Source organism: Coenobita brevimanus, chromosome 103 (genome assembly GCF_032717465.1).
Source record: "Coenobita brevimanus isolate Jiangsu-jjx chromosome 103, ASM3271746v2, whole genome shotgun sequence".
Classification (NCBI taxonomy): Eukaryota; Metazoa; Arthropoda; class Malacostraca; order Decapoda; family Coenobitidae; genus Coenobita; species Coenobita brevimanus.
Window position 1 is genome coordinate 9,064,816 of NC_137056.1, and position 23,036 is coordinate 9,087,851.

The following is a 23,036-nucleotide window of genomic DNA, read 5'->3' on the forward strand; positions in this document are numbered from 1 at the left end:
CCCTCGTGCGTCAGCATGGCCCCGGCTGTGTCTGTGAGCTGAGGTGTTGTTGAGCTACGCTTACTATTGTAACGTGGTGTGTAGGTGATTTGGCGGTTTAGCAATGGCGGACCTCATGGAACAATGAACCTGCATCATGTTCTGCTTCAAGATCAAGAAAGCTGCAGAAACTCACCAGTTGGTTCAGCGAGACTTTGGTGACAATGCCATGTCCCAAAACAGAATATTTTTCTGGTACAAGCAGTTCAAGGAAGAACGAACGTCCGTCGAAGATGATGACCGCTCTGGACGATCGTCAACAGCAACACCACCACAAAACATAAGAAATGTTCGTCAGGCTATCCTTGTAGATGGTAGATGAACTATCCATGATCTTTGTGATATCACTGGACTGTCGTATGGGAGCATGCAACGCATTTTGTCGGACGTGTTAGGCATGAGACGCATCGCTGCAAAATTTGTGCCAAGACTGCTGAGTGATAAGCAGAAGTCACATCATGTTGCAGTTTGCAGGGAGCTCAAGAATCACGTCAGATGTGACACCATCTTCATCTCCAAGGTCATACTGGTGATGAATCATGGGTTTATGGTTATGACCCAGAGACAAAGCAGCAGTCATCACAATGGAAGTCTCCCAATTCACCGAGGCCGAAAAAAGAGCGTAAAGTTTGTGGCAATGTCAAGTCGATGTTGATCATTTTCTTCAATATCCAAGGGATTGTTCAAAAGGAATTCGTCCCGCCCAGTCAACCTGTCAGCAGAAAGTTTTACTGTGAAGTTTTGCAGCTTCTGAGGAAGAACATTTGCCGCAAACATCCAGAACAGTGGAAGGACAAGGACTGGGTCCTGCATCATGACAACGCCCCCGCCCACACATCAATTGTTATCCAGCAGTTCCTGGCTTCCACTAACATGGTAGTCATTCCCAACCCACCCTATTCGCCTGACCTTGCCCCTGCAACCTTTTCCTGTTTCCCAAGCTAAAATTTTAACTGAAAGGGTGTCGATTTGACTCGATCAAGGAGATCCAGACAGAATCGCTGGAGGAGCTCAAGACCATCACGCCTGAAGCCTTCCACGGATGCATGGACTCATAGAAAAAACGCTGGGACCACTGTATACATGCCCAAGGGGACTACTTTGAAGGCGACAGTGAGAACTGGGAGGTAAGGTAACTTATTTTCCTACAATATTCAAATTATTGGAACTTTTGAGTAGCACCTCGTGTATATATATATAATATATATATATATATATATATATATATATATATATATATATATATATATATATATATATATATATATATATATATATATATATATATATATATATATATATATATATATATATATATATATATATATATATACATACATACATACATACACATACAGTAGAACCTTTTTAGTCCGGACCCCTTTAATCCGGATCTCTGTTAATCCGGACAAAATTTAAAAATAATAAGCTCCAAAAATATGTTGAAAGTAATTCTAAAGTCATTTTCAGTATCGGCGTGGAAAGCGATTGTCATTCGTTCAGTCTCAGATCACGCTAGGTCGCTACATGGGCGCCTGTTTAAACACGCGCTAGCATTCGTTCCATCAACTAGTTCACCAACCATTTATATTTTTACACTGTATTTCAAAAGTTAATCCTCCTTACCATGCCCCTTAATGCAAGTGTAGCTTCTGCAATGAATAAAGGTGTTAAAAGGAGGAGTTTGCTTACACAAAAATGGGTCAGAATATTCTGCAGTGTTTAGTGATTACTGTAGGTTATTTTTTGTACTTAAATGTGCTTTACTTGTACATCAAACATTAGCTTCTTGCCCACATGGGTATTATCAATATGCCAAAGATGACAATGTATTTTTTGCCTACATAAGTTTTATTTTTATTCCAAATATTACAGTTAATTAATTAATTTATTTTTTTGCCTACACGGGCCTTAGTCACTTACTACAATTTAAAATGTAGGCTAGTTTCTTGTCATGGCCTTACTTGTAAATTATGCAATACAAAACTATCTTACATGATTAGTTTTGTTATTTTAGTACCGGTATCCTTTCATCTTTTGCAGTTACGTAGGGTTGACATATGCCACATATGTTAATAATTAACAAATATACCATATGTAGACAGAGTTTGGTATGAACTGAAGATTACCCTGATGGTCCGGACAATCTGCTAATTCGGACAACCCTTCCCCCCATATAGTCCGAATGAGAGAGGTTCTACTGTATATATATATATATATATATATATATATATATATATATATATATATATACATATATATATATATATATATATATATATATATATATATAATATATATATATATTTATATATATATACATACAGGCAAGTCCCAATTAACAAGCAACTGCTTAACAAGAATGTGCAAATACGAGGTCTTGAAATTTGCATCAACGCCTGTTTAATGAGCGGGTAATATCCCCCTAAATCCCATCTTATGAGAATCAATACGAGGGTATTTGTAATTCGTGTGTATTAACCCTTTATTCCTGCTTAAAATTGTTTGTCACAGGTGTTGGTGGGCGATGAAGGTTACTTGGCTGGTTGTGCACCCCATCCCTATTTTACCTATAATTTATGTTATTCTGCTTATATTAATGTTGTTTTTATATTTCAGGTGTATTACCCTCTTGTATTAATCCCTTATTCCACCTTCAAATGACCAGAAATTCAGATTTGGCTGTTTTGGTGAAGGTTGCTCCGAGACCATGCTCCCTAACCCTATTTTTCCTCTAAGTTCTTCACTTCATTTAACAAGAATTTGGCTAACGAGCAAAATCCTTGCTCCCAATTAGCTCATAAATTCGGGACCTGCCTATATACAGTAATATCTATCGGATACGTTTATGTGAAGCTACAGAATGTGGTGAATGTTTTTGGTGTATCAGATACAGCCAGAATTCCGGGGGCTTGAATGATGAGTGAATGGAAGCGTGGCCCATTGGACTGGGCAGACTTGGGCTGTCTGGACGTTGCTGCTCCTCACCCTGCCCTAGGGTGGGAAAGAAGGTCCGGATGATGATGATGATGATGATGATTATTATGAGATGATGATTATGATGATACAGTAGGTATATATTAGTGAAGAGGTCTAGAGAATGCTAAAGAATATTCATGGCAACTTCATATGAGACTTCTTTGACTCATGTATGAACAATTCCTAATATACCATTACAGTATTGAGATTATAATCAATATCTGTACTCCTGATATGGGTCTCTTAAAGAAACTCTATGGAATAAAAAGAAATAACGGACTGTATCAGTATTACTAAATAAACTGATGCCACTGATCACACAACTACCATGAATATTTGTACATATTCCTGAATATATTTTTAACACCATTAACAACTTGTAGCAAACAGTAACAATTTAATACTGTGAAATTAATGTACACTGAGATATTTAACTACCATATCAATATCTATTCTTAAACCCTTCCTTATTCTTATACTGTAATATCTTTACAACACATTATTTCTGTTCCCAGTGACACCCTAGCAAAATGTTGCCTAGGTTCCAATCACCTTACACAAATGAAATGCATCTGTACATCCACCTCATACACTCCCTTCATTCCCTTTAACTCACATTTTGCTAGTTGCTACAAAGCAAAATGTGCTTTGCTTATATTATAATGAGGCAATACACTGTATGTTTAATAATTAGTTACTTAACTGTTTTCCTGTACTGTACTGAATTTTCACATCAAAAGGCATTATATTATAATAACTGCATGCTGCATACAAAATATCAATTTGTCACATTATTTTGCATTTTTACATATTGTACCTACACAACCTTACATTAAATACCCATACATAATATTTACCTGCCCCTAACACTCCAGTCCAGGAACTTTTATCACTTTACTGTAATTTTCATTCTTCTACAGTGGTCTCAAATTTTCTTTATACAATAAAAATATGTGACCATTTCCTGAAACAGCTGTTTTGAAATACTACGAGACTGTGACAGAGAACATCAAAGCATCACAAAATCTACTCATATAACAAATGCTACATAAAACCTCTCTGCAGCCAAATGCTACACTGCACAAAACTTGGGATATTAGGCAGGATGCTAAATTATAGGTCATGTATATGAATTATAAAAAAAATAAATAAATACAGTGCACTCACTCTTATGAAACTGTTAGTTCAACTACATCAAAGTCTTTAGAGTACAGTCAACTCTTCACTCACCTTTGCAGTTCCTCATGTCAAACAAAGTGCATTCACCCAAAATCACTCACAGATCATCATTTCCTCCAAACTCAATAAATATACAGTTGGGGACAAAAGATCACCATATATTTTATCCCTTACTCTTCTCACTACTCTCTTTTGGAAAACTTTCCTTTGCTGACAGAGGCCTGGTATGTTTCTCCATCCATAGAAGGCCTCTCTAATAAGACGCATCAGGAGAAAAAGGTGACAGACATGCCCTAAGCCTAAGTGGAACAACAGGTGAACTTTTGTCTCTAACTATACTATAATATACAATACACACGAAAAATATATATTAAATATAAACAAAAACATTACACATGGGACGGAGAGATGTGGCTTACATCCCACTATCCAACTGGTGTTGTGTGTGTTTGGCTACACTATAATAATGTCTGGAGAATATATTATTGTGCTTTACATGCCCTACATTGCAGTGCCACATCAAAGGATCATAAGTACAATATATCCCTTCCAAAACTGGTCCACCATTTCACTTTTATAAACATTTCTCAGGGTTGGCATCCTAATCCCATTTCCAATCACTTGGGTGGAGAGCTGTAAACATAATAAAGAATACTGCCACCAAATGAGCCTACACCATAGGCTGTAAGACGTCTCACTGGGCCGTGGATCAAAATAGAAGGGAGCACAAGTTTTACTGTATGCTTAAAACTTTTATTGCAAGGGGAAGGCACACTATTTTACTCTAATTTTTTTTTTTTTTTTTTTTTGCAAAAGAAAGAACCCATGGCTGGAAACCTGCAAGATTCTTCACCTCAAGGAAAAAAAAAAAAAAAAAAAAAGTAAAAGAGTCAAATTCAAGATCCATTCATTCTGAGGTGCCTAGACACACTGCATTTAAATGAATGGAGGTCACAGGCAGAAGGAAATACTGATAGAGGAAGACAGTTCCTGAGATGACCTGTTGCATACACAAAGGACTGGGAGTAATAGTTAACCCTTGCATTAGGAAGCTGGACAGAAAAGAGGTGAGAATTTGCTGCCCGACAAATGCTATGTGCCTGCCATAATGGAGGAGGAATGCAAGCAGACAGCTGAGAAGAACAGTGACCACTGAAGTAGTCATAGAAAAAAGATAAAGATGCAACAATGCGGTAAAGAGGCTGAGGCTGAAGCGAGTCGGCAAGAAGAGGAGAGTTAATAAAACAAGAAGCCTTTGAATCCAACTTACTGAGAACAGTTATATGTGGGGAGCCCCCATACAAATGGGAGTTGTACTCTATACAAGGGTGAATAAAACCCTGAAGAAGGCAAAGAGTTGACTTATGACACACTCTCTTGGAAGCAGATTTTTCAAGAGGGGTAATATGATCTTTCCACAATAAATCCCAAGAGAATCAAAACCCAAGTATATTCAAAGATAAAGCTGAATGGAGCTGAATATTGTTAAATATTAACACCTAGACCACGACGATCCCTCTGGAAGGACTGTTGCAATGATCCTTCCAGAAGACCATGAAAAATTTTGTATTTTACGAATTCAATTGTTCTTGCTTAACTCTTGTTTCTGCTCTATGAGTGGGTCTCTTGTGGGACCCCCCAGGCTGTTTCAAGGTCCTGTACCACTCAGTCACTCACTGGCCACCATACAGTGGGAAGGATGCTGTTTCTTCCAACCACCCCCTTTCCCTCACCATCTAACTGGGTGGGAAGCACACCTAGTCACCCAAGTGGTTCCACTTACCAACTGGTTTTACCTCTGACAGTGACTCCAATGGGAAGGAGGTGGAAATGAGGAGAAAAGAGGAGAAAACTGGAGCATGTGTGACGCCTGCCACGCACCTTCGCCAAACTACACCAGCATGGCGACCATCTATTCAACCCAGATGGCCACATCGTCCTCGATCCTAGCACTGCACACGATCCCATGCAACACCTTCACGCTGACAATGGCATCCACCTTGGCACAAAGAAGCTACTACAAGTCTTCAATGACATATATTGGACACCAAACCCCTCCACCATCGCCAAAAACATCATTCAAACGTGCTGAGCCTGTTCCTTAGGCAAAGACATGACGCGCACACCTGGACCATTGGGGAAACTGTCTGCACAAAAACCCTGGCAGCTACTCTCGGTTGATGTAGTTGGCCCTCTCACACCTAAAGCGGGGTATAAATACATCATCACCTTCGTTGATGTTTATTCCAAACTCATCATCGCCTGCCCCACTAAAGACCATAATGCCGTGACAGTCGCAGATGCCTTAGTCCGCCACGTCTTCCCCTACTTTGGGATTCCCCAGCCCCTACATTCAGATAACACTCCGGAATTCACGGGCAAGGTCTGGGAAGAACTCGCAAGGTCAGCCTTTGTGCAGGAAAGTGCTTCCATGCCTACCACACCTCCAAATGCTTCTAAGTGTAAGAAGAGATTTAAGTATGTGTAAATATCCTGGTTTGGTAGGTACGAAAATATAAAATTAGTGTAATTGTGAACAATGAGATAATAGTGAGTATGGGTGACTACGCAGTGCACTACACATTATTGAAAGTGAGTGATACCACTGCAAAATTATTCTGGACTGCTATAGTTTTGTAAGACCAAACTTAAAAAGAAAGAAAATATGTAAGAGCATAACTAGTAACAAGTGGTTGGTGGTCAAAAGCAACATTTTTTCCCTCACATGGCAGCTTTGCATAAATATATTACTACTGTACAATACCTTGTAAGAGACTGAAGTTTTATATATACAGTATATATATATATATATATATATATATATATATATATATATATATATAATATATATATATATATATACAGTATTGTAAGAAAATGCAACAATTACAATGAAAACGTGAGGAAGAAAGTTACAGCAAAGTAGGTCTGACGAGTACAAGGTTGGCCTTTTTATGGAAGAATGCTTCCATGCCAGCCACACCTCGGAATGCCACTTAACTGACAGAAAAGATTGCAAATGTGTAAATATCCTGGTTTAGTATGTATGAAAATAAATATTTAGTGTGAGTATGGAGACAATGATGAATGACATTGAAGTGCACTATCACAAAAATGAAAGTGATGCTCGCTACAAAGTTGTTTTGGATTGTTATAGCTTTATAAGTACTTACAAAGCAAGAAAATAACACTGTAAGTGCATAACTAGTAACAAATGGTAGAAAAATAAGTAAACAAGTGGTTCTCATGGTCAAGTGCTATCTTTCATTCACATGGCAACTCTGAGTGAATATGTTACTTCATAACAATGTTAGTGAATTTGTAGTAATAAGTGATAATAATAAGTGAAATATTTAATGAGAAAATATAAAAATTGTACAGAAAACATTGTGCTATCATCTCAATTACAATTAAGCTCATACAGCATGTTTAGTGTTAAGTGTAATGGTTGTGGTTTTGCTCTTATTACAAGCAAGGACGAAGCCCTCACGAGTCTCTTGCCAAATAGTGGCATTTTCTCTTATGAGCAGCCCAACTGGGCCTGACCGTAATCCTTCTGAGAAGCTTATATCTCAGCAACCACAGGACCGATCACTGCATTCTTTAAGATCTGATTTTGACAGGTTTCATCACACCCTGGTGGAGCACGTGGCACATGACAAGCACCAAGTGCAGCATGTCGAAAATCATCAAAAGAGGGCCACAGGCCAGACAGTTTGTCGTAATGGAATGAAACTTGGTAGGTAGATAGGCTAGCCATCAATACAGTATACTCTAGGCATCCTCAGGGTGTAAGGTGGCATTTCAATGCTTTCGAATTTAAAAGGCATTGCTCATACCTCGCCGACAAAGGCGTTTTACTGGTAACTTACTTCATACCACAGTACAGTGCAACAAAAGTCCTTAAAAAAAAAAAAAAAAGTGAATAACTAGTTTTTTAGTGTTAAAAATCACAGAACTCACCTCCCAGTCTCATACTTAGTGTGACAGCCACTTGTGACACTGCTTCATGCCTGCCTGGCTCACACTCACCAGCTTCAAAAAACATTTTTTTAACTAGCTCCCCCCCCAGACCTGGACAACCTATGGACCTCCAGATTGTTTCCAAGGTTAGTGGAAAGTCTGAAGTCTGCATGACTCAGACTTAAACATGTTTGGATAAGTTGGCCAAAACAGCTAGTGAAACACCGTATTTTTCCGTATTTGCAGCATCAGAAACATCAGTCAGAAAACATGCAGTTGTATCTGAACGGTTAACACATACTCCTGCGGAAGATTATGATGGGTCAAAAGATGTAGAAACTGAGCTCTTGATGCATTAAAAACAACAAGGTTACTTTCACCCCAATTAGATATATTAGCCATGTCAGCAAGTAGGTGTGCCACAGCCTCATCCTGTGTTTGTTTAAGCAAATGCTGTGATGGATGCAGCGAGGTTATAATTTACGTAGCCTCTCTACATCACTGCTAAGTGGACTCAGAACTCACATGTAAACTGATTGCATCTAATAACCACAGGTATTCCATACATAACAATCACCAGCAGGGGCTGTTCTTCACCCTCGTGATTCAAGTTTTAAGTATACAGACTACTGCAGTACTGTATTACACTTCACTGCTAACATTCAACAAGACAGAGCACACACTTAAGTAACACCAACTATGGTAATGTATAAATCAGCAGGGTGATATCTGCTACACACAACTGGTTAAAATAAACTTTATCAGGTATATAAAATACAAGTCTGGAATGTATGAATGATGGAAAACTAGTTACTTGGCTATGAAAAAAACACTGTACAAAAAAAAAAAAAAAAAAAAAAAAAAAAAGTGCATATACTATACCCAGCAGTCAAAATTAACTGTGTGACCTTTGTACAAAGTCACTGGATAACTTACTGCCCATTTTGTTACGCTATGATAACCTGAATGTAAACTCTGCACTGTGAATACAGATAAGTCATTTGGTTCTTGTAACATGACGAACAACTAAAATTTCTTGCGCTTGCTTCCCCAAATCTTCCATTATGTAATTATTAAGTCATACAAGTAAAAAAAAAAAAAAAAAAAAAAATCATCAGTACCTAATTTAGTTTTGGGTCTGTGCTTAAGTAAATGTACTGTAGCATAATGTATATAAATCTGCAACAAAAACTGAGATGCAAATCAAGTTTTCTGCCTCTGTTGTATATAAGAGCAAAAGAAGATCCAGGTATCAACAATGATCAACTAGTAATGCCTCCTATAGCTGAAGAAAATGTCAGTTCTTAGAATGAATAATATGCACAACACTGCGCATGAATCTGTCTGACATTTGGCAAGACAGCACATTTCACTCCTTATACCTGGCACGGCACAATATGAGGGAAACATTATCTGTCATCACTAAATCTTAGTGAGTTATACATCCGAGAATAACAAACTATGACTCCATTATATTCTGTACTTGAACAAGAAACAACTGTATACTTCCATTAAAACATTTTAAAACCTAAGGGCATATTAACTGCACTACAAAGTGAAGACACCTTAACAGTTAACACTGCACAACAACACACACATGGGAAAAATATATTCTCTTTTGACAGTAATAAAAATTCTTAGATGGCAAGTAAAATAAGATAATCTGAAACCACATAAACTTATTTTTATGGCTGTGGCGAAGTTAGTGCTCTATGAGACGTATAATTTTATGTACAGGGTTATTCTCCTTCACTGCTGAATATCTAGGAGAAACATGTTCAGCAAGATGAGCACTAACCAATTCCAAATTCCTTTGTGCCAGCAACCAAATCTTTAACACACTGACACTCACAGAACAATGCTTCCACAATTTCTTCATGAGGTTTTGATTCTGCCAAGTCTTTCATTACTTTCAATTCCTGTGCAATCCAAATTACTTTTATGAACTTCCAACATCATTTTCTTTTCCAAAGAGAGTAAGTTTCTGTATTCTTAACAGATGTGTACATTCAGAATGAATTTATATTCTTATCAGACAATATTCTCTTAAAGTACCTTCGAAGAACATTGTTGAATGTAAAGGCTCCACTTTATGCATCAATGCAATGAACTGTAGAGCAAATATGTATTACAGAGAATGTAGTTATCAGCCTTCATGAATACTATTCTTTTCCTAGGGGCAGCAACAATCTACAACAGAGTTAAGTTACCTAACCCAACCACTCAGTTGTGAGTGGCAATATAGACTAAAACTCTCTATCTCATCAAGAGAAAAAGACAGTGCTATACAAACCACAAACTAATGGAAAAGCATTTCAGTACAGCACTGTACAGGTATATCCTATATAAAATGTAACCCTAATTATAAAAATTCCCAGTACACAACAAAAATTTCCCAATGTTCTTGGTGTTGCATATGGATAAATCTGAAATGCTATTATAATAAAAATCTAGAAATGAGCGTTCTCCATTACTGAGAAAAAATAACAACATGCCTGTATTAATGGATGGGTCACTCACTCATTATTCCATAATGTAATGGATAATCAGAACAGTTGTTACAAATAATTCTAACATGGTATATAACTTAAATATGTGAGGTTCACAACTCTGACACTATGGCCACCAAAAAAGGAATAAAGCTTATGTAAATATCTTGTTACATGATGCAGAAGAGTTCAAACATCTATATCCATCCAAACTGATCCTCCATGTTATACTCTGTCCTATTTTTGAGTCTGCTTCTCTGCGTTAGTTCATTACCACACATTACTTCAAGTTTTCAGGAAGATTTTTTTCTGAAGCAAATTGAAAAGCAAGGTGAAATATTACATTTATGGCATGGTGGGAACAGTATGCTTTGCTGTTTACCGTATTAATTTTAATGTCTTACCTAGTGTTAAACTACTGTGTTAAAGCTATCCTTCACAGAAGGCGTACAGTGTAGTGTTTGATGTTCTGTAACTAGAGTGATTTTTTGTGTGGTTCTGGGTATGGCTAAGTATATGGTGCTATCACCGTAAGTGATGCCATCATGCTTTTCTAAATGTTGAAAATTAGGAAATTCTAGAAGGTAACTTGTGTACTGTATACCTCACTCATGTCACCTTCATTCCTAACACTGACAAAAATTTTTCATGACCCTTTGGAACTCCACTTCAGTCACATACGCAAATATCTGGCAAGTCTTTACTACATATATTTTAGCTTCCTCTAATGTCATAGCAACCAGCTTTTTCACATTGTATAACCTATCTTGTTTATGTGAGGTGGCAGTAAAGATACCTGTTCATGTGTTCCCAATCCCCAAAAGTGCACCATTAAATTTTCACTGCACAATTCATTCTTTTGATACTCAATGGCATGAAACAACAGGTGAAATACAAGTATTCTATGGTATGAGGCAACAAATGAAATACAAGTACCGTATGGCATAAGCCAGTTGGCAAAATAAAAGTATTCTATGGCATGAGGCAATAGATGAAATAAAAGTACTCACTGGCATGAGGCAATAGGTGAAACATAGGTCAACATCAACTCTGACTTTGATGGCCATGATACTGAATTATAAACCCCACATAACTAAGTCTCCTGTGATGTTGTGGCCCCTGTTTACCTGGACATTTAAATTAACTTCTTGTACCATATTAGGCAGAAACTAACTACATGTACTGATTAGTGGCTTCAAGTGTTGGTGCACTGAAGTAGTTTGCACCTGTCTACATTTTTGGCAGACAATGAAAATTTTCAGACTTTTTTTTTTACTGCAAAAATTGAATGGCTGGTTATTAGATGTGTCAAGACTGCTGCCCTAACAAAAAAATATATATATATCAGTACAGTACATAAATACCTCTTTAAATGTTCACTGTTATGTTTCATCTGACTCTTCATCCAACACCTACAGGGCAACCGACTCTTTCATCAGAATATCCTTATACTCATGGCCTGGCTAATAAATGTATAATTTTCCAGTGAATGATAAGTACTGTAGTTTCAAAATCTATTAACTTATGCTTTTCAGCTATACCTACTACCAGTAGATGGTTATCAATGTGCTTACTGCCAATGTTATCAGGTCATGTGATTAGCAAAAATATTCCATGAAACGTTCAACACCTGTACTTTCTGAATCTGAACATATGCAACAAACCAATCCAGCACTACAGTTTTACCTGCCAACTCAGACCCTCAGAAAATTTATGTATCACAGATGAACTGACTTAATCCCACCAGAGTGTCATGGGAGGCAGAAAAAATGAAAATAAACATTGGCAGCTTAACTTCTTCAATCCAAAGATAAATATATTCCAGTTTTTATTTACTTCTTGTTACCTCCACACAATTTATTCAGATAAACAGACTCTTTGAACTGAAAGAGTCTGATATAACCTTGAGAAACCCCTTCACTATGAAAGGCCTTTCCTCAGCTGAATAAAACTGTCTGGGTAGCTGCAAAAATAAACACAAAAGGACATTATTCACATTCAAAGTATAAAAAAAAAAAAAAATCCCATTAGGGGAAAAAAAAAAAAAGGCAAACTGAAGGAGTAGCAAAGTGTCTCAGTGGAGAGGTTATAACTTGATAAGATAACTTTTCATCACTTTAAACTTTCTTATCCATAACAATAATTACCTTTGCCCTCATTTTATATGGTGCCTCCCTTCACATTTCTTTCTGAAGAAAGTTCCATCTCACATTGCCTATTCTCCTGTGTTGATGACTAAGTGATGGTACTCTGGATGCTAAAAAGACTATCAATGAAAGAACTAATGTCTGCAAATAGATAAAATGTCTCTACTACCTGAACTAATGAATCTACTGCATTTGTGAGTTACTGTCATAAAAATTTTAGATAAACATATGAGCATAACAAATAACATAACAATATATGCTAAAGATGCTAAATGACTCAATGCCCAAATTATAACTGTGATAGCTACTGAATAACCTAAAATGGACAAATACAGTAGTCGCACTAATAAGCGTACAGTACTTGGTATGTGGGAACCAGTGAGCATACATGGGCATGGAAGGCTTACTATGCATCACATCAAGCAGAAATAATCAGCAAAACAAGATAACTGTGCCTGCTGAAATATGCATAAAAATTAAAATATCAGTGACAAAACTAGAATTATCTGCATGTGATGGGGAAAATGTAAATGCACATGTTTGTCCCTGGACATAAAGAGCAAAAGAAAGCCAGTTTGTAAATTATTATATGAAATGATAAAGCCATGATAAATTATGTTGTTGGAAATCAGAAGCTATTGAAGTTCAAGTAAAAAGACATTGAATAATGAAATAAGAACCCTCAGAACAGTAAATCTGATACATTTAGAAGTAGAGTCAAATGTAATAATTTACACCACAAGACAAAAATGTGAATGGTTAAGGCTAATAACCAATATACAAACCAGAAGTCTAAAAGAAACTGATGTTTGTATCGTCTGATGTGGAGATAATGTCATAAAATGATCCCCTGCCCACTGACGAAAAACAGTGTAAAAAAAAGTAAACAGTGGGTGATTCAAAGTTTATGGGCAAGTAACTAGTTGGGGTATATGGGCAATGGGTGGGCCTCACTGTTGAAAACCCATTTGTCGACGCTGAAGGCACTCTGGTCCTCCATGAACAGGAGGTAGAGGTACTTAAGTGTCTCACCCAGAAAGAATGACTCCATCTTGTCTCTGTGCTTGGGGTCTGTGGTGCTCCGCACATTGCCTACTGAGGTGTACCCATTTTCCACTCGGCAGTATGTTTCGATGCCCTGTCAAGTAAGCGTGTGTGTGTATTAACAGCTTCATTATTCTTGCATCACCGTAAGTACATGTAACAGTGATATCTTTTCCATCATATATCTAAAGAGATGGCAAACTTTACATGACCCTTTACAACCAGAATGCTCATCATTCATTCATTTACCAATCATCACCATAATCACCATCACTAACATCATCATTGTCCTGCCTCTTTTTCCTACCCAAAGGTGGTATGAACCTGTGGTAGAGTACAGAAAGAAAAATGAAAAACATGACAGAGGAAGACCTAATCAACAGCTTGCCCAGTGAGAAGGGCCATACACTCATTCATTCACCATTCAAGTCCCTGGGATCCTGATTTCATCTCACAGGCATAACCATCCACACATATGCATTTCATATTATCTATCAGAAAAATCAATCTTACGGCTATCAAGTCTGTAAGTATTCTGTCACTTCCACCAACCACTTTTTCACACTTTTTTCCACTCTCATTTCCACTTAAAACTTCTTTCCAAAACATTCACATGTTTATTATTCTCAATATATTCCCTTTTTCTTTCATTTGAGTCTCTTTCTTGCATCCAATCTACTCTCTCTCTCTCTCTCTTCTTTCAACCTCTGCATCAGGTACATTAATTAATCTGGTGGTGACCAGAAATAACACCTAAATCTCCCAGTCAACTTTCCAGGGTGACTGTTACCTCTCTGAGAGTCCGTGTGCTTCCTATAGGTGAATTAAATCATATGGCAGTTATTATAAAGCCATCCTATAGTGTTGTGAATTTTATTTGAGGTCGATTTCCATCATCATACTAACTGGCCAATGAAATGTATCACCTACAGGTAATTAATTCCTTATCTTACTTAATTGTTACAACTGTTACAATTCAAAGTACTGTATTTTCTAAATCAATGTCTTACTGAAAAGTTTACCAGGAACATACGATAGGTGAACATGGGAAAAGTCTTTGTTTTTCAATGTGCCTTTTTTTTTTACACCTTCAGTAACATGTCTCTCTTAGGGTGGAACGAAATCATCTGGCAATAGGCAGGATAAAGTATAGGACATTATTGTAATGAAAGGATTAACAGAAAGAAGAGGTATTAATAATTTATCCTGTTAAATATTTGTATCATTCATTCACTTGAATACTTTATAAAGGCCCCAGCATGCTAGCATGTGTCAGCCTTGGTCACCTAATGCCGGTTCTCTACACAGCTCAATTTCTGGCAGTCCCCTAATTCAGCCCCAGGTCATTACTGGTGTGCCTTTTGCAACCACACCACTAACGTTCACACTTTTCACTTTCTGCATTCTTTCTTTTTTTAAACTTTAGGCATTCATTTCACAGCCTGTTCCCATGGCCCAGTGGTCCTCTTACATACCATACACCTCCACAGGTCATCACTTTGGCACTAACACCCACTGTTCACACTGAATACATGCTAGGGCTATCTCGTACAGGACTGGTGTACTGGTACTTGCAAGGGTATTTTTAATCAGAGAGAAATGAAGTCACTGAATGCACAGTGAGGTTGGATGATGAGGAAATGGATAATGTGAGTAGTGTGACCAGTAAGGAAGGAAGTTGGGGGATGAAGTCCTTGAAAGGGTACAACAGGGAAGAAAGGTTGCTAGTTCTTTGAAAGCAGTGATAAGAAACAGGGAAGTGATCACGGAAGTAAGAAAGTTGCTGTGTGATAGTACAGGGAGTTCCCGATGAACAAAACCCCAATATGAGAAAATTTGAAGGTACGAAAATGAAAAATATAGGCCAAATTCCCCTATACGAAAGGCATATGCTTCGATGATATGAAAAGTGCTACAAGAAAATGATTCAAATTTGGCGCGTGACTGACTGCAGCGCCATTATTGTGTATGGCAAGGCAAGCAACAACCTCCCCTTCATCCCAGTGTGTTCCACTCCCCAGCTGTGTAGTGCATGCCCTCTGTGCTCCGAGAATCTTTTGCATCTTTCTCATCTTGCATCATGCCACCCATGCATCCTTTACCTTCATCATCATCTGTGGAGCCTCTCAGGAAGAAGCAACAGCTAACCCTGACACTGAAGCGCAAGCTCAAAATTATCAAGAGGCACAAGGAAGGCTAGGGCGTGAGTGAGATAGGGCCCCACCTGTATATACTGTACAGTACTGTATTCTATTTTTTATTCAGTAATTTGATAAATTAACAATTGTTTAAAGTTCATTTAGCTTTTACTAACATATCTACTGTAGATTTAAGAGCTTACAACCAGCCTGGTACAGTACATAGTAGTTAGTTGACAGATTTTGAGGGGCTCCTGGAATGCACTTCCTCATTTTCTTAAGTTTCTTATGGGGAAAAATGCTTCAATATACAAAAAATCGATATACGAAAGATTTTAATGGTGCCTAACCCTTTTGTTTATCGGGGACTCCCTGTATTGCGATACCAACTCTAATGTACGGAAGTGAGGCTTAGACCTTGTTGGAAGGAAACGAGTGACAGCAGTTGAAATTAATTATCTGAGAGGAGCATGTGGAGTTACGTGGACAGACGGACAAATGAGGAAGTGAAGGAGCATTGTGGTGTGGATGTGGATGTGACAGAAAGCATTAGAAGAATTACACTGAGGTGGTTTGGCCATGTGGAGAGGATGGAGAGTGAGAGACTAACAAGGAGAGTGTGAGTGAGGTGGAGGGGGGGAGAGGGAGGATGAGCTGGAGGGATGGAGTGGAGAGGTACCATATATGAGAGAGGAGTGTGAGCTGGGGGGATATCAGCAAAATGGCAGGGGACAGGGTGACATGGAGGTGATTTGTCTAAGGCCATCCCTTATGGGATTAAAGCATCTGGCAATAGACAGATAGACAGAAAGATTATTATGACATGTCAGCGGGTATTCTGGTAGTTTGGTAAAGTCTGCTTTATGAAATTAAAATCCCTAAACTGTTCTGTGCCCCAGGAGAGATTCGAACCTGGGTCCACTTGGATAGCAGACTACCTCTCTATTGATTCGGCCACTGTTTCCTCTATCCTCTCAGCATGCCCAAACTATCTCAATCTACCCCCATCTCATCACAACATCAATTCACTGAAGACCCATCCTTCCACTCAACTCTTCAACCACAATCCTATACCCCACAGGCCTCACATTGGATGCACTACACATCCATCTAATCACTGTCAATTCCATACATCTGAGCCTACTACAAATACCCTCTTCCTTTACTGCCCAGGTCTGACTATCATATAGCATTACGCTCCAAACACATGCCACGTACAATATTAGGAGAGGCTACGGCAACTTCCTCCAACCACTCCTTACCCTAAGCACAGAGCTAGCTCCAGCCTCACCTTCAGCACACAGCATTTCCCCTAAATAACAAAACTCCTCCATACACTCACGAGACTCTCCAGCAAGATCAATCCATTCACATCCGTCAATTGCTACATGTTCTCCCTAATGCACTGAATGCACAAAATCAGCATTATTTCACAACCTACCTCTAATATCACTACATCTCTTATGTACCCATTTATCATAAACACTGCACAAGATGGAGTTGCTTCCCACACCCTTGTGGCAAATGCACCAGACAACACTCCCTCTACTTTGATAGTACCACCACCAGCCCTTGATTTCATCACTCTTCTTTAATTCACATTTACTTTCAAAACCTTTGTGCCCCATTTCATCTCTCCACTTCCTAAATATTTCCTCTGCCTCTCTTTCATTCTCTGCAGTCTACATAAAGTCATTATTATACAACATCTCCCATGGAAGTCCATTTCTTAAGTCACGTGAGAGAGCTTCATGCACTATGACAAACAATAAGGGGCTAAGACTGACCTCTGATGCATGCCAACATTCACAGAAAGCTCATCATCCAAATCTTTATTCACTGTCACCTGGATGCAAGCACCCTCATACAAAGCAATAACCACTCTAGCTTGCCACTCCTTGATCCAAGGCTTTCTAATTACCACTTCACCAACTTCCTAGGAACTTTGTCAAAGGCCTTCTCCAAATCAACAAAAACAAAGTACAAATCACTTTCCTTTCCTACATATTTTTCTTGAAGCTGGTGAACAATGAATATGGCATCAACAGTTTGTTTGCCTGGCATAAACCTAAACTGCATCTTATCAATATTTACTCTTTCCCTTATCATACGTTCTTGGACTCTTTCAATAATCTTCATTATCTGGTCCATAAGTTTTTATGGTTCTATAAATTTCTTTCAACAGCATCAACCTTCCCCTTATACATGTTAACAGTCACACTCTTCAGCCAGTCAACTGGGACAACACACTCATATATAACTGAATTTATCAAATCAGTAACTTATAGTCACTCTATAACTCCTGAAGCCTTCAACATTTCAGCAGTTAATCCAGACTCCCACCACCTTCTCAACTGCATGCATCCTACTGGCCTGCTCACAGTAGCAGCATCAATAAAAGGCCAAGAGGCATCAATAAAAGGCCAAGAGCATCATCTCCTGAAGCCTTCAACATTTCACCAGTTAACCTGGACACATTCACCACCTTCTCAATTACATGCATCCTATTGGCCTGCCCACAGTAGCAGCATCAACCATTGGCCAAGGGCACTGTCAACAACATACAGTATCAATATCACTGATACATTTATTACAGTACTGTATCTGTCTGTGTCAAGATCAGAGGGATCTGTTTATTTATTTCTTAAAAAAAAAAAAAAAAAAAAAAAACTTTCATAAATGCTTTCCTAACTTAAGAAAACAGCTTCCTTGCACCATCCTACCTGGAACATCTGCCAACCCCAGTCCTGGTATGTGGTGTTGCCAGTAAGCTGATACAGGTACCACAGTGACTCAATGGTCTCTGGCCGCAGCAAGTAGTGGGCATCATTGGCTTTCACGTAAAAATCTTCATTACTGGCAGTTGGCTGAGAAATAGTAACAAGATATCAACTACATTCTGAATACTGCAATACATGTTATACTGTACATACATATACAGTGATCCCTTGGTTATCACGCATAACTGGTACTGAGCCTAGTGTGTGTGATAACGAAAGCACAGAACCTATGGAATTTTCCAAATTGGTATCAGGCAACCCATTCATAAACCCCAATTTTACCTTTTACAACAATTTATGTACGGTGAATACATACATACTGTTATGATAAGTATCACAAACACACATTGGCATGGTTAGGTTAAGAGAATGTGATGAAAAGGGCACAACAAGGAAGAAACACATGCTGTACCATAGAGAGACCTGAGACAGACTTGAGGTAAGAGGTTCTGAGGCTAGGGGGTGGAGAGGTAATGGTTTCCACCACCAACTACTCTGAAAATAGGAAGTTATTCTGGAAAGAGGTGCGGAAATGGAGAAGTGAAAGTGGAAGGAAATGTGATGGTGTGATGGATGCTGGTGGTAGGTTAAACCCATGGAGATGAAGTAAGGACCAGATGAAAAGAATATTTTGAAAGCCTGATGAATGGCAATAAAGAGAGCAGAGAGGCTGTAAACATGAATGGTTCTGGGGGTGTGCAGAGAAGGAATGCAGTGCCAGGAGACGTGACACTTGCACAGGTGAAGAGCGTTGTGAAACAGCTGAAATATGGGAAAGCAGCTGTGGTTGATGAGGTGTATGCAGAGATGCTTAAGTGTAGTGGAGAGAGTGGAATGAAGTGCTTGTTGGAGATATGTATGAGGGCATGGATGAGTGAAACCGTACCTTGTCCTGTGCGTGAAGCTGTGTGATGTCCCCATGGCTGTTCAATACATATATATATATATATATATATATGGATGGGGTGATGAGAGAAGTAAAAACACAAGTAATGGAGAGAGGGATGGCATTGGTAATGAATGGTGATAGATGGAATTTCTCAAATTTGTTGTATGCTGATGATGCAGTACTGCTTGCAAGTACCGGACAAGAACTTGGTAGGCTAGTGCAGTGTTTTGCTGATGTCTGTGAGCATCGTGCCTTGAGAGTGAATGTAGAGAAGACTAAAGTGGTGGTTACTGAGAGAGAAGGTGACTCCCAGTGTGATGTCACAGTGAATGGAGAGAGACTGGAATTGGTGAGAGAGTTCAAATACTTTGGTACAGTGATACAGAAGAGAGGAACATGTGCAAAAGAAGTTGAAAGTAGAGTGACACAAGGAAGAAAAGTAGCTGGTGCAATAAAGGCCTTGATAAGAAACAGAGGCTTGAGTATTGCAGCTGCATGAGGCTTACATGAGGGTGTTAGTGCCAACTTTAACATATGGGTGTGAGACTATGGTGTGGCATGAAAATGAAAAGTCAGGAGTAAGAGCAGTGGAGAAGGGACTGCTTAGGAATGTATGTAGAGTACAGAGGGTGGACAGAATACGAAATAATATGATTTGTGAAAGGTGTGGAGTGAGGAAGTCGGTGGACACCAGAATTGAAGAGAGTGTCCTGAGATGGTATGGTCATGTGGAAAGAATGGATAACAATAGGTGGTGAAAAAGGTATATCTGAGCATATCTGAAGGAGGGAGGAGGCAAGGTAGGCCAAGGAGAAGGTGGAGAGATGTGGTGGATAAGTGTTTGAGGGTGTGAGGTTTGGAAGTCGGTGAGGCAAGGGAACTGACAAGAGATTGAGCTGGCTGGATGAATGTTGTGAGAAGTGGATGATCAGGGATTTTGGCACCCCTTGTGAGCATGGCAGTGTCCGGATTGACTTAATCGGATACGTTTGTGTGAAGCTGCAGAATGTGGTGAATGTTTTTGGCATATCTGATAGAGCCAGGATTCCGGGGGCTTGAATGATGAATGAATAGTAGAAAGGCCTATTGGACTGGGTAAGTTTGTGCTGTCTGGACATTGCTCCTCCTCACCCTGCCCTTGGGTGGGAAAGGAGGTCCAGATGATGATGATGATGAATGATGAAGTTTTCTGTACACCAGGAAAACATTTACTATGCTGGGTGGTAACCATACTGGTATAACCAAATTATGGCACCTGGTGGTCTAGTTGGTATTTATGGTGCTCCAATCAGATTGAGCCTGTGTAGGTTTATATCCATGGGGTGGTTGGGGTTTATTACAAAATGCCACTCAGGGACAAGTGAGGCTGGTCACCCTCATTTTAAAAGTCAGCACCAACTTGCCCAGCCCCTGGCTCCTACGCTCCTCATGGGGCTGCATAAGACTAGATGATGGATGGATGGAACCCATTATATTAGTACCACCATGGGTTTTCTGTGCAACCCAGGGCTCATCTGGACATGAACTCATTAGATTGCATGAAACCAGCCACCAGTAAAGCCTCTTTGCAATGAACTTCAATTTCCAGAATTTTAGCTTTAATGAACCAGCTGAGACAACTGAACACTCTCCTTAAATACTGAACCAGATGGATGATACTGATGACTTATCGACCTACCACATGATGAAAGGGGTGAAAACACTTGCAACACACTCCTCCATATATAATTCATCTAACTAAATCCATCCTATGTCATCTGATCAATAAGCTCCAAGTTACCTGTGTGTTAAAGTAAGTAATTTCTGGAGCCAAATTAGTAGGCTGACGTAACCAAGTCTGAACGCAAGTGTGTATCAGCTCCTGGGCCAGCGAGAGGTGGTGGCGGGGCATCCCATGGTGCCACCCTAATGCCAAGGTGCCAGGTAGGTAACAAGTCAGCTCGTCCATCTTGTTCACAAAGTTCTTGGTGCTACCATGAAGCTCACCAAAAAAGAGGAGGTTGCTAGGGTGTGTGCGAGCAGCCAGGTGGCGCTCCATGCCTGTCACACTCTCATTGTAGTCATCACGCAGGCTGAAGGAAGAGAAATAATACAGTACATTATCACTAAATGACAGAAAGGGAGACAGTTCATTATCATCATCATCTGAAGGAAAAGGAAAATTACAGTCTTTCTCTCATCTTTCATCATTCATTCATTCATTGCCAGACGCCATGTATCCCAAACGGGGTGGCCAACGGCTTAGAGTTAATTGTTTTTACAGGGAGGGGCACTAATCCTCCACCAACCCCACTTGACACGTAGGGATGCCAACAGCATCTGGTGTTCCCAGGCGGTCACCCATCCAAGTACTAACCAGACCCAACGTTGCTTATACAAAAGAATTAAAAATAGTCATCACACTCATCATCAGTTTTTGGTACACAATCATGAAAATATACTTTTATAAATACAGTAGTCCCTCAATTATCCGACATAATAGAACCAAAGGCATGTCCACGTAGGGGCAATGACCGGATAATGAACAATATCCCCCCTATTATACCCAGATCCTACCTAAACCCAACCTCCAACCTATATGTAACCTATTTGTACAGTACCTCTGATTACTTTGGCAGTGTTTTCAGGTTATTCAAGCATATCTAGAAATAAAAAAAGGCATAGGAATATCCAAAAAAAAAAAAAAAAACACCCTTGCCATACACTACTGAATGTACAGTACCTCTCCTAATTTTGGCAGTGTTTTCAGGTCATTCTGCCATATTTAGACATCAAAACACACATAGGAATATCTAAAATAATTTTAAACACCAAGAGCTTTACACTGAATGACAAGCCAAATGGTTTCCTGTAAGCCAAGAAACCATTTACAACGCTGTGTGGTAACCATATAACCAAACCAAACATGCTCATTACATGTCAACAAGTGGGTTGGTGAAGGGTTAGTGCCCCTCCCCATAAAATAAATAACTCAGAATCAAATGGCCACCCCTTATGGGATTATGGCATCTGGCAATAAAAAAAATAAAATAAAAAAATAAAAAAAATAAAAAACATGAAAACACACAAACACACACACACACACACATACAAACTGAAAAACAAACAACACCCTACCTAAACACTACTGTATGTACAGTACCTCTCCTAGTTTTGGCAGTGTTTTCTGGTAATTCTGCCATATTTATACATCAAAACACACATAGGAATATCCAAAATAAATTTAAACATCAAGAAAACCATGAAAACAAAACTGAAAACCAAAAAAATAACCTTCCTATACACTACTGTATGTGATGTACCCATCCTAATTTTGGCATTGTTTTCAGGTCAATCTACCATATTTAGACATCAAAACACACATAGGAATATCAAAAATAATACTAAAC

General features: G+C 38.8%; 1 protein-coding gene across 1 annotated transcript in view; it reads right to left on the bottom strand.

The window, feature by feature from the left end:
• Window positions 1-13,715: 13,715 nt before the first annotated feature.
• Window positions 13,716-23,036, bottom strand: part of alpha-Man-Ib (alpha-Mannosidase class I b) — a 132,016-nt gene continuing 122,695 nt past the window's right edge. Inside the window, exons 9-11 of the mRNA XM_080284962.1 lie at window positions 21,428-21,719; window positions 18,702-18,845; window positions 13,716-13,934 (exon numbers count right to left, since the gene is read on the bottom strand). Coding sequence (XP_080141088.1) covers window positions 13,716-13,934; window positions 18,702-18,845; window positions 21,428-21,719 — 655 coding nt within the window. The remainder of the gene's footprint in view (window positions 13,935-18,701; window positions 18,846-21,427; window positions 21,720-23,036) is intronic.